This window comes from Anopheles arabiensis, chromosome 2 (assembly GCF_016920715.1).
Source record: "Anopheles arabiensis isolate DONGOLA chromosome 2, AaraD3, whole genome shotgun sequence".
Lineage (NCBI taxonomy): Eukaryota > Metazoa > Arthropoda > Insecta > Diptera > Culicidae > Anopheles > Anopheles arabiensis.
In genome coordinates this window covers 47,693,434-47,708,323 of record NC_053517.1, presented here as the reverse complement: position 1 = coordinate 47,708,323, position 14,890 = coordinate 47,693,434, and the positions used below count along the sequence as shown (strand labels likewise).

The 14,890-nt window shown below is 46.1% G+C and overlaps 3 protein-coding genes across 8 annotated transcripts in view; 1 reads left to right on the top strand and 2 right to left on the bottom strand.

Annotated features, from left to right (window-relative positions):
• Positions 1-554: 554 nt before the first annotated feature.
• LOC120901507 (myb-like protein V) lies at positions 555-4,659 on the bottom strand. 2 transcript variants are annotated; one of them, XM_040309521.1, is made up of 2 exons: positions 1,244-4,659; positions 555-1,156 (listed from the first exon to the last, which is right to left on the bottom strand). In XM_040309521.1, exons 1-2 carry the CDS (start codon positions 2,553-2,555, stop codon positions 822-824), a joined length of 1,647 nt encoding a protein of 548 aa, XP_040165455.1. In that variant the 5' UTR covers positions 2,556-4,659; the 3' UTR covers positions 555-821. The 2 variants fall into 2 exon arrangements, with proteins under 2 accessions (XP_040165455.1, XP_040165445.1); XM_040309511.1 differs by having other exon boundaries at positions 555-3,555; positions 4,013-4,659.
• Positions 4,660-5,062: 403 nt separating this feature from the next.
• Positions 5,063-6,290, top strand: LOC120907800. Its single transcript, XM_040319104.1, has 2 exons — positions 5,063-5,480; positions 5,552-6,290. Exons 1-2 carry the CDS (start codon positions 5,386-5,388, stop codon positions 5,817-5,819), a joined length of 363 nt encoding a protein of 120 aa, XP_040175038.1. The 5' UTR covers positions 5,063-5,385; the 3' UTR covers positions 5,820-6,290.
• Positions 6,014-14,890, bottom strand: part of LOC120907743 (plastin-1) — a 27,524-nt gene continuing 18,647 nt past the window's right edge. For all 5 annotated transcript variants that reach the window (XM_040319102.1, XM_040319100.1, XM_040319099.1 and 2 more), the window contains 4 exons: positions 9,876-10,775; positions 9,591-9,801; positions 9,225-9,503; positions 6,014-9,139 (listed from right to left, as the gene is read on the bottom strand). In XM_040319102.1, the coding sequence (XP_040175036.1) occupies positions 8,439-9,139; positions 9,225-9,503; positions 9,591-9,801; positions 9,876-10,775 (2,091 nt within the window). In that variant the 3' untranslated portion in view covers positions 6,014-8,438. The remainder of the gene's footprint in view (positions 9,140-9,224; positions 9,504-9,590; positions 9,802-9,875; positions 10,776-14,890) is intronic.

Here is a 14,890-nt window from a genome sequence, read left to right as displayed (position 1 = left end):
GAAAGGAAAGCAAAACACACACACAGAGAAAACCACCATTACAACATTTGCGTACCGCCGAAACTATGAATGAAGCAAGGGAGACAAATGGTCAAGCGTGTATGCCGTGGAAAAAGGGAAGCAGATGATCCTCCTGCACATCGATGCACCTGGGGAGGAGGGGTGGGGCACACGAAGCCCAATTCGCTCGAGACGAGTGAGGGAGACAAGGTTCGAGTTCACATGGAAGGCAAAATGCATGTGCAAAGACAGCAGCAACGCAATTACTGTAAACAGTAAGTAGTGGCTGGGAGGGAATTTGAAACGGAACTAAAAACAAATTACATAGAAAAAAAAACATATTGAGGAGAGAGAAGTGCGAAGGGCTGACGAATTGATGATATGATGCAGATAATACATGATTTAAATAAATAACTTTAAGTGAAAATCCATTATCATTTGTGTGTTTCTCGTCGTCGTCAAGTGCAGCAAGTTTGTGTCATCCTGTTGTGATTCATGTTAGCCTATATCATTTATATCCTGCGTTTATGTTCTTCTATTCGTCGACATAATTATTGATCATAATTAGAACGGCCTGTTTATTCGGAGCACAAAAGAATACTTCTGCAATAGAAAATACATGGTTATCGATCCTTGAGTAATTTGACGAGCAAAAAGGGATATTTTAAACGGATCTCCCAGCGTGCGGGCCTCTTCCTTTAGAACATTCTTCAAATATTCGGCCTTAAAAAGAAACACTTAAATTGCGCATTGAACACTATTTGCGAAACTCCCTATTTCCGGCTCCCTATACCCATCCGTCCTCCTTGCACCTTCGTCCCTCAAGGAACTTCGTGAGAAATGTGATGCTCGTAGTGAATCACGCGCTCGTCACCGTCAGATCCTGCATGCGCCACATACGCTGAAGAAGATGACCCCGGGGCTCCCCGTCCCGACCCAGTGATGAAGCTGCGGAACGAAACCGTCCGCTTGACCGTTTGCTTCTCCTTTACCGGCCCACCACCGGCTGCGCTGGTTGCCGATGGTTCGAGTGCCGCCAGCTCCTTGCGCGACAGTGCCACAACCTTCTTGCGCTTGTGTGCTTGCCGCTGCAGCTGCAGCTTCCCGGTCATCGAGGGCGGTGGTCGCACCGGTTCGGACGCGATCGGGCGGGACTCTGAAACGTACATACACTCCTCGTGATTAACGCCGGCCGCATCCGTGCACTGGTAGCAGGTCAGCTCGCCGTCCTCCATCCGCTTACCCGTGCGACAGTTGGACCAGTCGCGCGCCTTAAACTCGGCCAGCACCTTCGCCACCTCCTCCGGCTCGTTGTCGTAGTTCATCACGTAAATGTTGGCATCATCGGCAGCCGGCCCACTGCCCTCTGCTAGCTTCAGCTTCATGCTGGCCCGGTTCGAGCGAAGATCGGTCGGCTGGTAGCGATACCCGCCACCGTTGGTCGCCGAATGGTGCGGTTTCGAGCGCAGGGTCGGCTTGCGCAGTGGATGCGCCGGGAGCCGCCGTCTGGAGGGTGTGGTGGGTACGGCGGAACCTACAATCCCGTCTCCCGCACCATCTGTCTGTCGCTCGGGGCGTGTTTCGGCACCGGAGTGCTCCGGCTCCTCATCACCGTCCTCCTCCTCCTCCTCGTCCACTTCTGCCTTTGCACGGTTCGGATCGGCATCCTTCTTGCTGTCGTAGTTTCGCTCCTTCACGTACGCATACTTGCGATGGTGGGGCTCGGTAGCGTACGCACAGCTCTCCGACGCACTGTCGCTGGCCGGATCGTGACACACGCTACACACCATACCGTCCTTCTCGTACGTGCGGCAGTTCCTGGGGTCCTTCGCCAACCGCCGGCTTTGCTCCTCAGACTCTGCCTTTATTCGCTCGTAATCCTCCGAGGAGGAGTAGTCGCCCCGATCAAACCGGTAATCACCGTCCTGCTCTTCTTCCTCCTCGCCGTCGTCGTCGTCCTCTTTGTCGGTCGGCTTAGGTGCTTTACGCTGAGGAGCGGACTTTTTCCGCTTGCTTTCCAAATCTTCGAAATGTTTCGCAATAAACTGCTCGTACCGTGCGGCATAATCGTCCACGTCCGTACGCTCCTCCGACTCGCTGGCCTTTTCATCCGCATCATCTTCATCCAGATCTTCCTCGTGCTCATCGGTGAGCAGTTCCTTTTCCTGCTCGCGTTTGCGGTGCGTCGATGGTTTCCTTCGTTCCCTTAGATTGGCCCGTTTGGCACGCGCCGGAACGATATCTTCCGGGGATATGTAGGAAGGATCGAGCGTAAATCCTGGCGTTGGTGAAATCGGCTTCAGATTAGCCAGATTGTAGTCGGTGTGAAACGTTGGCTCGTGCGGCTCATCGTAAGAAAAGTACGATCGTTCGTCGAGTGGCAACAGATCGCGATCGATATTGGTGTCATATTCAAACTCGGATAACAGAAGCTCATTGATGGGAGAGAAACGTTCGAAGCACTGCACACCACTGCTGCTAAGCACAATTAGCAGAAACACTGTCGCAAACCACTCCTGTCCCGAAAAGGACCGTACACTTGTGGTAGAAGCCATTATTACAAGATCGCGAACGATTGGTTTTCACTGGCAGGTTTAATGTCCCCTAGAAAACTGCCTTAGATTCCACCAGCTACCGTTACCTAGCTACACTGCCGATTGCCTTCAACGCTCGAAGGCCATTTTCCAACTGACTCCGGATAGTGCCGGGGATAGGGAATTTTATAAGCGTGGTGTCGAAAATTGTCCTACCATTTTCAGCCAGCTCGAACCAATCGTACCAAAGCACAGACTGTTGTCATTGTCCGGTGTTGAATAATCGATCACTCTCTGGCATGCACACAGAGCTGGCCGCGCGACAAAAAGTGCAGTGAAAAACTTCACCAGAAAGTAGGCGGTTTTGGCTGCCAACCGTTGCGATATTCGCGATGGATTATTCAAGATTTGGTGGGCAGGTGTGTCGAACATTGTTGATACCATTCTTGCCCGAAGGAATGGGGAATGGTCGCTAAGGTTGAGAAAGTCAAATTGGATACCAGAAAAATAAATATATGACTAAATAATTTCTAATAGTAGAAGAATGTCTATTAGAAAAAAACGATCTTATTGGAAAAAGTCGCATGTCTCTGCGTAACAGAGCATTGACACAGACAGAAGCGATTTGACGCCCGCGTGGTATTTTCGGTTACCGACACAGTCAATTCCCTTGCTTCCTCACTTCCCTAAGACCCATACGACATGGGGTTTCGAAACCGATCAACCGTATCCTTCCACAAACCGAGCCCAGAGCTTGTAGCTAGTATCGTGCGGCGCGAATTGATTTGGTGTCGAATCGATTTGATCACGCATGTTCGCGAATCGATCGCATGACAATGGGGAACGCCGCGTGCGGTTGAACGAGCCGGGAAGAACGTTCCGCTTCAACAGGTCGGTGAGTGGTGGTGGACGGTTGGTGTTGCACCGAATGCACTCCCAGCTACTAGCAGCATCGCGATCGGGGGTGGTGTGCATGTTCACACTATGCAAATCGGTGCCACCTAAACGGTGCTAATTGTAACTGGAAGGAAAATGGGGGAAAGGGGCGCAAACAGATGTAATGGTGTAGGGTACAGCCCCAGTACCTTTGGTTTTTGAACCCCTTCCCACGAATGTCTTTTCGTTTTCCTTTACGCACTGATTGCGATGAAATTGAAAGTGTGTAATTTTTTGTATCGAGCTATGTGCTTGGCATATTTCTCCCGGCTCCAGTGCTATGTTGTCGGGTTTATTCCAACAGAAGTAAGAATTCCAATAGAAGTAAGTGGTTGAGGTGAGGTTGCATTTCATTACTTCATTACGATTATGTATAAAAGGTAAAAATATTGCTTCCAATAAGCCTAGAATCGTTGCTCGAGGCAAAAAAGCGGAATAGATTTTAAAATAACTTTAATTCCAACAGACTAAAGTAAAAGTAGAAGAAGAATTTCACTTAGGTCAAAATTTCATTTTCTACATTTCTTCATATTAGTAGTTACCTTCTTTTTTATTCTTTTTTACGTGACGACTTTGCTACGATGGGACGGTCCGTGCAATATAAGGCTTTAACCCATGACGGGAATGTTGTTAAGTCGTGCGGGTTTCCGGGACTATTACCAGAATTTCCGGAATATTAACGGCCTGCTTGAAGATCTTGATCAGTTACTACGTCCTATATTGCGCCAGAAAGTAGTTAAAATGAAACACACACACACACATTATTATCTATCACTTGTATCTTGTGCATTCCAATGGTGAAGAATAATGAGCAGCTTCAAAAACTGGAAAGAGAATGTACTATTTGTTGCTATGGTTGCAGTGATCTGATAACTTCGTTTGTGTACCAAAAGATCTCTTGTGTACGAACATCTTTCCTGTTTTGCGTGTTAATGAGAAAACGAACATCTATATTTGTTCATATGTGTATAAAATTTGTGCGACAGATGTTCGCTTTATTCCTAGAAGTCGTTTTCAAATAATTCTACAAAACAAAAGTAGTATTTAAAATGCTTCCAAGGCATGTAAAGTCCACTAACAATCAGCTCCAAGTTATGTTTAGCAGTGTAAGTCACTGATAAAGGATCTACTGAGAAAATAAAATAAAAAACTGAAATGAATCATTTTTCCATACAATAACACAAAGTGTATGAAGATCAGGTGGTCTCATAGCCTGTTTTTCATAGCAAAAGTTGAACGTCACTTTTTGACAGCATGGGTGAAAACATTTCCCCAAACAAGCTTTCTGACGACTTGCCTAATACACAAACAAACTTAGAATCTTCGTTATTTGCACAGAAATACCTTAAAAAGCACTCAAAATATTTGTTATTGTAAGCTAAACCAAATCTGAACTATTTAAATCCATTTTTGGATCAAAATAATGCCGTCGATGAGGACACCAATGTGTACTACATATGTGTTGCTAAGAACAAAGTGAACGGTTCCTATGGAAAATCATTTCACCCATTCTGTCAAAAGGAGCTTTTTTTGATTCCGAAATTAGTTGTCAATTTGCATGGGACGAGACCACCTGATATTCATACACTTTGCAATAACATGCAAGCAATTACAGCCAGGTGAGTTAAGACACGTGAACCTCAGGACACCATTCGGTCTCCATGACGATGATGTACCAAAACACCCACTCGCCGAACATCCGTGTTGCGTCGTGTGTGTCATTTAGCTGTGCTTGAATAGTTGTTCAATTGCACCAAAGATCAATCGATAGATACAGCAGCGTGTGTGAGGACGTTCCTGCTGCACACAGTTGCTGAAGTGTCCAGACAACTCGCTAGCCGCCTTTGGATTGTTCGCAAGCTTATCAAAAGCACACACGACAAATCCGCCTCTTTCTCGCCGCCGTGTTGCTACTATGAAGCATCAACAAGTGGTACCGGACTATGCGGCCATGGTGAAAACTTCCGGCACGTGTCTCTGCTTGGTATTTTCCGGATGGGTACTATTTAAGTAAGTTTTGTTATTCCCTCTCCTTTCTTCTCATACCGCACCGAAATGTAACAAATCTTTACATATTGCAGACTAGTACAGGCCATTTTCTGGCTACCGGGCTATTTGGAAAAGAATCAGGAACAACTGTATCGCCGGGTCGAAGAACGATCGAGAATGTTGCCCGACGAGGAAGTTGATAGAGTGAAGACCAGCTCAAAAGCACGTGACCATACGTCTGCTGAATGTACCAATAAGGAACGTTCTTTAGCTGAAGGCCCAACGAGCGAGACTATTATGGAAGAGAAGGGAGAAAATGATGCGGTGGAGTGTGAAGCCGACAACAAAAAGGATAAATAATGAGGTTGCTATTTGGAGAAGAAGTAGGATGATAGTGGAAATATTATAAAATTATTCAAACACAATTCACCAAACATTGTAACAGTTTTAACGCGTTCAAGCAGTATGGCAAGAAGTGATATGTGTGGACCCATGCAAACACAAACGAACTGCATCACTCAAACCTACAACATGTACAACAAGCCTGTTTTTTGTAATCGGATGATGTTTGATTTTATTTCATTGTAAGTTAATCCACTGTCTGTATTATAATGCAAAGCCGCCCGGTTACGTCTTTTGATCTACACTCTTGATAGAATTGTCATTTCCTATTGGGAGAAAAATCGCATATTTGCAATAGTTGGTGCAGTTTGTCTGGGTGAGGTATGATTGAATAATTATTATTTTAAGCAATACAGACACAATTAAATAGTTTGCATTTTAGAAGACGTATCAAGAACAAAATCTGGATGTTTTCTGTTTGAAAAAAAAGCGTGCCAATTAACTGGCACAAATTCAATAGTTGCAATCGAAGTTCATTTAGTGCATTCGGACTGTAGTATCAATCGATTGAGTTGCGGGCTGGTTTCCGTAATGCTTTCTACACTTTACGTCCAATGTTTAGATGTTTCTTCGTATTCCGGTTTCTTATTCTACTGGTAAAACAAACACTAATAAAATAATTCAAAGAAGCATCAAACATAAGCTTTTCAATCCACGTGGTTCGATATGCACATCTGTGTGTATGTGTTTATGTGTGAGCGTGCGCGGATAAAACACCATCGGTATGAATGATGCAATACACACACACACAAACTTGCACGCTCACGAACAATACAATGAACCTAATACTGCATTTTACAGATAGATTTTTCATTCTGAATGGTTTAGTCATCCTTTTTACGCTAATTATGCGCCCTTTACATGGTTTAGCGTTTCTTTTATGCTTAACATACATTTTCCCCTCCCCTTCCCCGCCATTGTTATTCTAGCTGTACATGAATAAATGGGAGAACACAATTCTCTGCATTGTATTCGCATGTACTAATTGCAGTGAAGTGAAATAAAATTTAAGAACCTATTTCAATCAAATTGCAAATTTGCAAAGCAATATAACCATGTGTTAGTTGTTCCTTCCTATTCCTATAGGAATTTCTTTCCCGTCCCTAAATTATTGCAATGTTGTTCCAATAGTTGATAGTAATTCTTTAACCATTTAGAGCGTTAATCGGGTGCGCAAAGGAACGTCTGGAAACGTGGTGCATTTAATGGGGCGCAACATTGTGTCACTTGCAAGCATTGCTAAGCATATAATGTGCCACCGTGTCGTAAATTATGTGAAGGGGGTGAACAATTTAATTTCAGTTTGGCACATAACTGCTAATTTTTGCTTTGTTTTGTTTACGTTTTTAATATTCTGTCTTTTGGTTTAATGAAACAAATGGACCCATGGCCCATCGTTCAGCGAACAAGTTTCGAAAACAAAAGGGTAAAAATATTGCCACAAACGATTGCGCGAAAGGATGTGTTATTGCAATCAATCATTCTTTCAAAGTTTCTACTTTTAAATTCCCTGGTGCTGTGCAATTCCTTCTTGCATTGATTTTTTGGTTCAGAAAGTGGATTCATTTTATACCGTTCTCGGACAGTTGTGGATCTCTATCTTCTTTTCGACAACGTTTTGTGACAACTATGTGGTTGCCTAAACAATCGTAGTACTATTTCTGAAATTAAATTATCTAAAAATCCTGCTCTCCTATGTCCCTCCACGCCGGTAGCGCAAGTTAATCTGAGCCTAAGTTATACATTTTAAATTGGTACTTTACACGTGTTTTGTTTTGCAGCGACTGTCAAGAAGGCTATTCGTAATTTCTTGTTGCCCGCGCCTAATGGTTAGTTGCATGAAAATGTTCAGTTTAAATCAATTAAAGAAGGAAATCAAATATACAACTCAAAAAACATTCCAAAGAACGTTGACTTACGTGCGACCTATGCAAATATGTTTGGGCTACTCGCATCATGGCCACATAGTTTATAATAATTCAAACGCTTGAAGCTGATATCTCTTGTCACACATTACTTGTGTGTATGTGTGTTTGGGGGTTTAGACGGTTGGTAGATGATCTTGCCTGCTTATCCCTACAATTATTACGAAAGTTATGAATGTAATTATAGCTAATTGTTATTGCATTACCTCCGAAACCAATTACATCCATACGCGTTATATGCTTGTATATGTTGTTCTTACACTTCAGAACTAAGAAGTTTGATTACACGATCGTTAGCCCTGTTTACTTTACATCCACGTGCACACAAACCTGTAGCTACGAGCTTAAGCCATCCGGCCACCCGTTGTTTGCTTGCATGCATACACACATCCATACATACACACATACATGCATACATACATTACATGATCATACATACAAACAAACGCACATTCTCACGATAGACTTGCGTGGAAAGGTATAATTCTCTCTCTACACTGCATCACTTTGTCCCCCGTTATATAACCTGGTATTATATTGACTGTTGTGGCCACTATGTTGCGTTGCTCCTGCCACAAATCCGTTGCATATCACCCCATCCCTACGATGATCTATGCTTAATTTCCAACACACCCTGGACGGCGTGAGGCGTTCAATCGGCGAACTCATCGTTGGTTTGCGGCGGTGTAGGTGAGGTGGATGGTATCGTTTCGCTGGCCGTGGTCGCCGGTACGGTGGAGGATTCCTCTGACGCTTCCTTCGGCTCCTCTTGCAGATGATGCTCCTCTTCGTCGTCACCAACGGTACCGTTCCCGTTCGTGCCGTTGGTTACGACCGCTGCTGGAGCTGCTACCGTCGGTTCGGTGTCCACGGGTGGTTGTGGAAGCTGCTGGGTAACCGGAGCCTGCACGACTGCAGCGACCGGTGGTGCCGATTTCGCACTGTCCATGTTTGGCACGTAGTCCATCGCCATCAGGCAGGCGAACACGGTCATGATCATCTTTGCCTTCACCTCGGTGATATCCTCCGGCAGGGCGTAAACACGTGCACCGATCTTACGTGCCATTGACACCGCGTACTTGGCGTTCTCCAAGTTCTCCTCCGGGTTGCCACCGTCGCGGACGTTGTCGTAGTTGATGCTGCCGGGTTTGATCGTATCGATCAGATCGATAATGATTTTGCCATCAGCGATCGCCGGATCCTGGAAGCTTTTCAGGCTCGTCCGTTTGCCTGCGCTCTGCAGCTTGGAGTTCACCCACTGGACAATTTCCTTCTCGATGATCGGATTGCCGGTGTTGGCCAAGCGGGACAGAATCGAAAGCGTGTAAGCTCTCATCAGCTGCCAGATAAGTGCTGTCGATGAAATGGGGTTTAAAACATTCATTACCATACGTTCACTGTACGCCCGTACGCAGAGACACAAATTAATTTCACCTACCCAGCGTAAGCGTCGCATTGCCATCGCTCAGATCCTGTCCGGCAATGCCGACCAGCGAAAACTTTTGCTGCTTGCCTAGCTCAACCGCATAGTTGCAGTTCTCCAGCTTTTCCATGAACTTCCGTAACGGTGTGAATTTTTGATGCACCCGCTTCCACTGCACACTGCCCGGCTGAATAATGTCGAACAGCTGGAAGATGATGAGTCCGTCCGCCAGATCCGAGTACAGCCAGTTCACGTGCGGTTTGACACCCATCGAATTCATCCAGTTGCGATAAGCTGCAGAGACAGAGAAGCGAATTTATGACGCTCGTTATATGCCACGTACATTGAAAAATGACTTGTATTTGATCTCGCTGCCCCTACTTTTCTCTTCGCGCGTCTCCTCGATCGACTCTAGCCCTTCGATCTCTTCCGGCTGGTCCAGTCCCGGATGATTGTTGAACAGATTAGCTACAAAGGCCAAATTGAGCTTGTAGACTCCGTTGACGACGTCCTGCGGGGTGACAAACGATCGGCAGTTCAGCTTGGCCGCTTGTTGCAGCATCATTTCGGCACGGTTTAAGGCGTTTTGTTCCTGCAAATCACAACCACGAGAATTAGATGTTAGAGCAATCCTGCCGTTTTGTCGCCCACATCCCCGACACCTACTCTGAGCGCTTCCACGTTCACACCGGCATCCTTGGGAGCGATTTGATTCAGCAGGTACGAGTAAACCTCCGAGTCGGAGATGTCGCTCTGGAAGTTTGTGCAGCGCCGGGCAATGCCGGCCCGCTCGAGATGGTGGTTGACCCAGCGCAGCAAAATCGCTTCGGGTGACAGCTTCATCAGATCCTCGAGCCGCTCACCATCGGAGAGCAGCGTGGCAAGCCCCGGACAGCTGTCTAGCGTGATGTGGCTGAACAGCCCGATGCGAATAATCTGCCAGAGCAGACCGAGCACCAGGTGCGGCTTGCCTTTGGCGAGATCGTGCGCATCAATGTTGACGATGTTGCAGCCGATGGCCTGCGAGGACACCAACGCCAGCGTCAGGTTCTCGAACTTGGTGTACACGGTCAAATTTTTCTTGTTGATCGCCCGCTCATCGATCGTGTCCGGGCAGGAGTGGTTGACGATCTTGCACAGCAGTATGCCGTCCTTCATCTTGTCGTACAGCAGCTTGCCCTCCGAATCCAGCGGCAGCAGGTGCTTCAGATCCGGATCGTGCACCAGGTTCGAGTTGATCCAGTCGCTAAACGCTAGCTGCTCCTCGACGCGCACCGAATGTGTCGTACCGGCGGCGGACGAGTCCGACATGCCGCCCAGCGTTTCTAGGTTTTCCTTCTTCGAAACCACCTTCTTGAACGTACTCGCCACATCCTTCGCCTTCAGGTCCATGCACAGTGACTCGAACTCGTCGTACGACAGCTTGCCGACGTGTTGCGATCGCTGCTTGTTCGAGTACTCGTCGATCATCAGGCGTACCTGGTAGCCGGGCAGCTTGAAGCCCACCTGGTCGAGTGCATCCTTCAGCTCCTTCAGCTCGATGAAGCCGTCTTTGTTGGTGTCGATCTGTCGGAGGAAAGAAAGCGTAGGAGAAAATGTATGAATAACCGAACATGACGTGTAGGTACAGGTGATAAGTATCCATTTATCCACGCTAAGTCATGTGCTGTCTCCATCGGAAATCCCAATGAATCATGAATCATTTTAAACATCTGTTCAATACCGGCGATAGGATTAAGCTACGAGTATTTGTCATCAACAAGCTCTACCGAAGATTAGCTCAAGCAATAAAGAGATGTTGTTGAGCACTGCAAAAATAAACTCAGTTTCGTGCGTATAGTGTGGTTTGTTAAAGACGATCATTTTAACACTGTTTTACGCATCTTTCCTGTCAAGCAAACACCCCAGACGAACCGTCGCCCGATGATTATTTAACCGGTGGACGACGGTGTACGTGCGCACGCGAAGGGTGCGCTTCAAGAATTCGCAATGAGTCATTCCGCGTTTAACGTGGAGAGAAGACAGCAATATTATCGCCAGCCCCAGTACGGCACCACCACAGGCCACGGCTCCTGTAACGACATTTCTTGGGAAATTATGCTTCTCATGCGCTGGTCATGCACTGCTATCGAAGTTGGCAAACACTTCCGGCACGAGGAACACAGAACAAGCGATAGAAAGTGAAACAAAACAAACAATAAACCTTGATAATGGGTGGCAAAGTGGTAAAATGGGTTATAATGGAGCAAGGGGCGCGTGCATCGACCTTGCCGAAGGCTGACTTTCTTTCCTCGTTTACGGTCGCTTAGTTTCCTGGCTTGTGCTACGCCGTGCGCCGTAGGCAAAGCTTCCGAGGAACGAAGGGATGGCGCATTCGCCGTAAGGTCTCACACCCGTTGGCGCTTACTCATCGTGGATGGAGTCATAATGGTTCTAGCATTCGAGCCCGGAAATGAGTGTAGAACTTGTGAATTTACATATCGTCCGGGGCGCGTCCGGGCTTTTACGTCGGCTGCGAAACGGTTGACTGACTTTTCATTTTTCGACGGTTCGACGGCAAACGAAAGTCAAGTGAATGTTTTATCAATAAAGGCAGGCTAATCGATCAGCAAGCTTCAACGAAAGGGATTGTGCTGTAAATCAGGTGTTTTATTATCCGATTTACACCACAGCAAACGCACCGTTTTTCGGTACCACTCTTGATTTTCTTTACATTTAAACCACAAAACAAAAAACTGGAATAAATACAACAAAATGCTTCGAGCTTTCCGTTTCAGTTTCTGCAGTAGGAACTGACACCGATAGCATCAGCAACCTGGCTTTTCCATTCGGAAGAAAGGTGGAGAAGGAGGCCGCACAAAAGCGATGATAAAAATCTCAACCGCGCAGTTCAAATAAATGACCTCGATGGGAGAGAGGAGGGGGAGGGGTGGATGGACGTGGACGATGGACTTTCGTGCGTTTAATATTTATCACTTCGCTATCACGCACCTGCGCCTCTCTTCTGCAATTTTGCCAACCAGACCTTGACATCCGACCGGACAACAACAACAACAGCACACCGGAAGGTATCGAAAAACTTCCCCCAAAGACACCCTTGAACATATGCAATGAATATTGAGTGAAATAAATTAAAAAGCGACACAATTTTCACGCCCATCTCGTACGATCGCGTTGGCACGCGTCAGCTTTTGATCGTGACCCGAGCGAAAATCCCTTGTGATACTCGCTTACAGATGTATGTGTGTCCTTTTAACAGTTCGTTGAGTTTTCACCCCATAAAGCGTAGTCAGTGCGGTTAGAAAATTTCCTTTCTCTTTAGCTTTTCCTTGCGCGTTTTCCCTCCCTTCATGGTGCGGCGTTCAAGTCATTTTCGATTATATTGCCAAAATAATAAGTAAAAAGTGCATCCAGCTCCATGTACAACGGGGTGAAACGGATCTCTATTGCTCTCACAATCTCTCTCCCCTTCTCTCTCTCGGTACTGACGCATGTGCATGCTTGTTGGTTGGTGATCCTCGCGCATTAAGGGCAATTAACTTTTGCTCTGTGCGATAATTTGCGAATTCCCTTTACGAATCCCCTCTTTGCTTATCGACCGACCCTGTGACACTTCATCGTGGGGGTGGCTTCAATCGCGGCGAGGACAATTGCTCCATTTTTTTAGCTAACGTGCAGTGCCACCGGCGGCCAAGCCTATCGTTGCAGATTGCGAAATTACAGCACCCTCCTCTGTCTCAAGCACTCTGGTTCCCAGTAAGTGTGTTTGTGTGTTATCATGAAACGATTGACAAATTGTGCGGTGTGCGATCATGAAGATTCTATCATTCGCCCCTGACCGAAAAGTGCCCTCCTTCATGCGCACAAACACATACACACACTCCGGTAGTAGATACTTGTGACTCGAAAGACCACTTCGTGTGACGCGAGTGGTTCGCAACTGAAGTTATCTCTGGCCTGTCGGTTCTAGCGCTCCCTGATAAGTGTTGATCGCGCATGATGAGGACTGTGATGTGTTCAGCTGTTCAGGGGTCGGCGGCGTGCATGGACAACAGTGTGATGCAGAAGGAAATGGGGAAAAGAAGCATCGCCGTGGTTCGGGCGATGTAGGTCCGGGCCGTTTGCTTTGAAGCACCACGTCCAATGCCCAAACTTCACGATAGAACTCAACGACCATCCGCGCACACACATTATCAGGTTGCGGTTTAGGAACACGCGCTGAACACAGCAGGAAACAAACAGGTGGAACTGGTAGACTTGCCCTGCTGGAGAGTTTTTGGGGCCTAATCTTATCTTTCAACTATGTCAATGTCCAATTACGCATACATTTAAGCATACAAATACATAAAGAATTTAACATTCATTCGGCTACACATATGCAGGGATTGAACATGTCCTTGGGTTTGCACAGTTGGAATTAGAATAAGCAATACTCTTTGTCGTATTTTTTACGTTTTTTTAAATAACACAACTGTACAGAATAACTCTTTACGGTATTAAAAAACAAGTATTTTACAAGATTTTTCAACATGAGTAAGTGAAACATGTATGAAGCTACAATATACTTAAGGTTGAATAATTCCAGGGGGTCATATGCTGTATGTACGAATGATGTACAAGTCCAAAAACATAAAATTGAAATGTATCTTAAGGCATTTTTTGGTTCATAGATTCATCGCAAACAAGGGAAACAAACATATTATTACATTACGAAGGAATGTATGATAAGATATGCTGCCGGTCAATGTTTTGGTCAGTGGCAGAATCTACCATCCGCAACCCTACACATGTAAGAGCTTTTCAGGAAGGATTTTATCACTTCCCATTTCGATATAGGATTATCGCCGCTTCACCGACCAAGGTTACTGGGTGATGGTTATGAAAAGTTCCCAGAATAGTTGCTTCGTAACAAAATGTTAGCCACCAGATTCCAGAGGTTTCCCATTTCGAGTACAGCGCCGAAGCCAATCAAACGATAAGACACCTGATCAAAAATGGTACGGTTAAAAGCATTTGAACGGTCCTGATAAGAGGGCTGTAAAGACTGATTCGCCCCAAACTACAAATATCTGTTTGAAGCACTGGTGGAGGTGAAACTACCTTTCCCTGCTTTATGCCACACTAAAGGCGCTCCTATACTCTCTCCGCTGTGCTTTGCCACGGTGTGGCAAAGCAATATAATTCTTCCAATTCCAAAACCCGCCCCACAAGGACGCCCGCGTACCCAAAAAGCCCAGTGCCAATGACGCATGATAAACAATAACCGACGTACGTAACGACAAATTAATCCTGTTATCGTGCTTGTAGTAGGCAAAAACAGAAACCGTTTGTCAGCAACGTAAAAAGAAGAATTAATACTGCAATGTGGTTTCTTCCTTTCCGTACAATTGGAGGACCTAGCTCTTCCCCTAAAAATGCGAAATGAGTGCGCGAATGGGTGGAAAGCGAAAACAAAACTTTAACTGCAACCTTCTGTTGGCCGGTTGCACTGAAATGGTTCGATCCGTCCAAGCACCATATCTTCGGCTATTTCGGCTTCCGGTGTGACTAATGACAGCTTTGATAAGTTGCAAATCAGGTTGGGCGCTGGTCGGGAAGTCGTTTTGGAGGGATATTGCGGCATTCCCAACGCAAAGCGATGAGTCACGCCCATGGGGGTTGAATCAATATTGCAACCATCT

Excerpts from the sequence above, each read along its gene's own strand:
- LOC120901507 (XM_040309511.1), bottom strand. The coding sequence starts at position 2,555 with ATGGCTTCTACCACAAGTGTACGGTCCTTTTCGGGACAGGAGTGGTTT.
- LOC120907800 (XM_040319104.1), top strand. The coding sequence starts at position 5,386 with ATGAAGCATCAACAAGTGGTACCGGACTATGCGGCCATGGTGAAAACT. Across the intron at positions 5,481-5,551 it reads TCCGGATGGGTACTATTTAA|ACTAGTACAGGCCATTTTCT; the intron begins GTAAGTTTTGTT and ends TACATATTGCAG.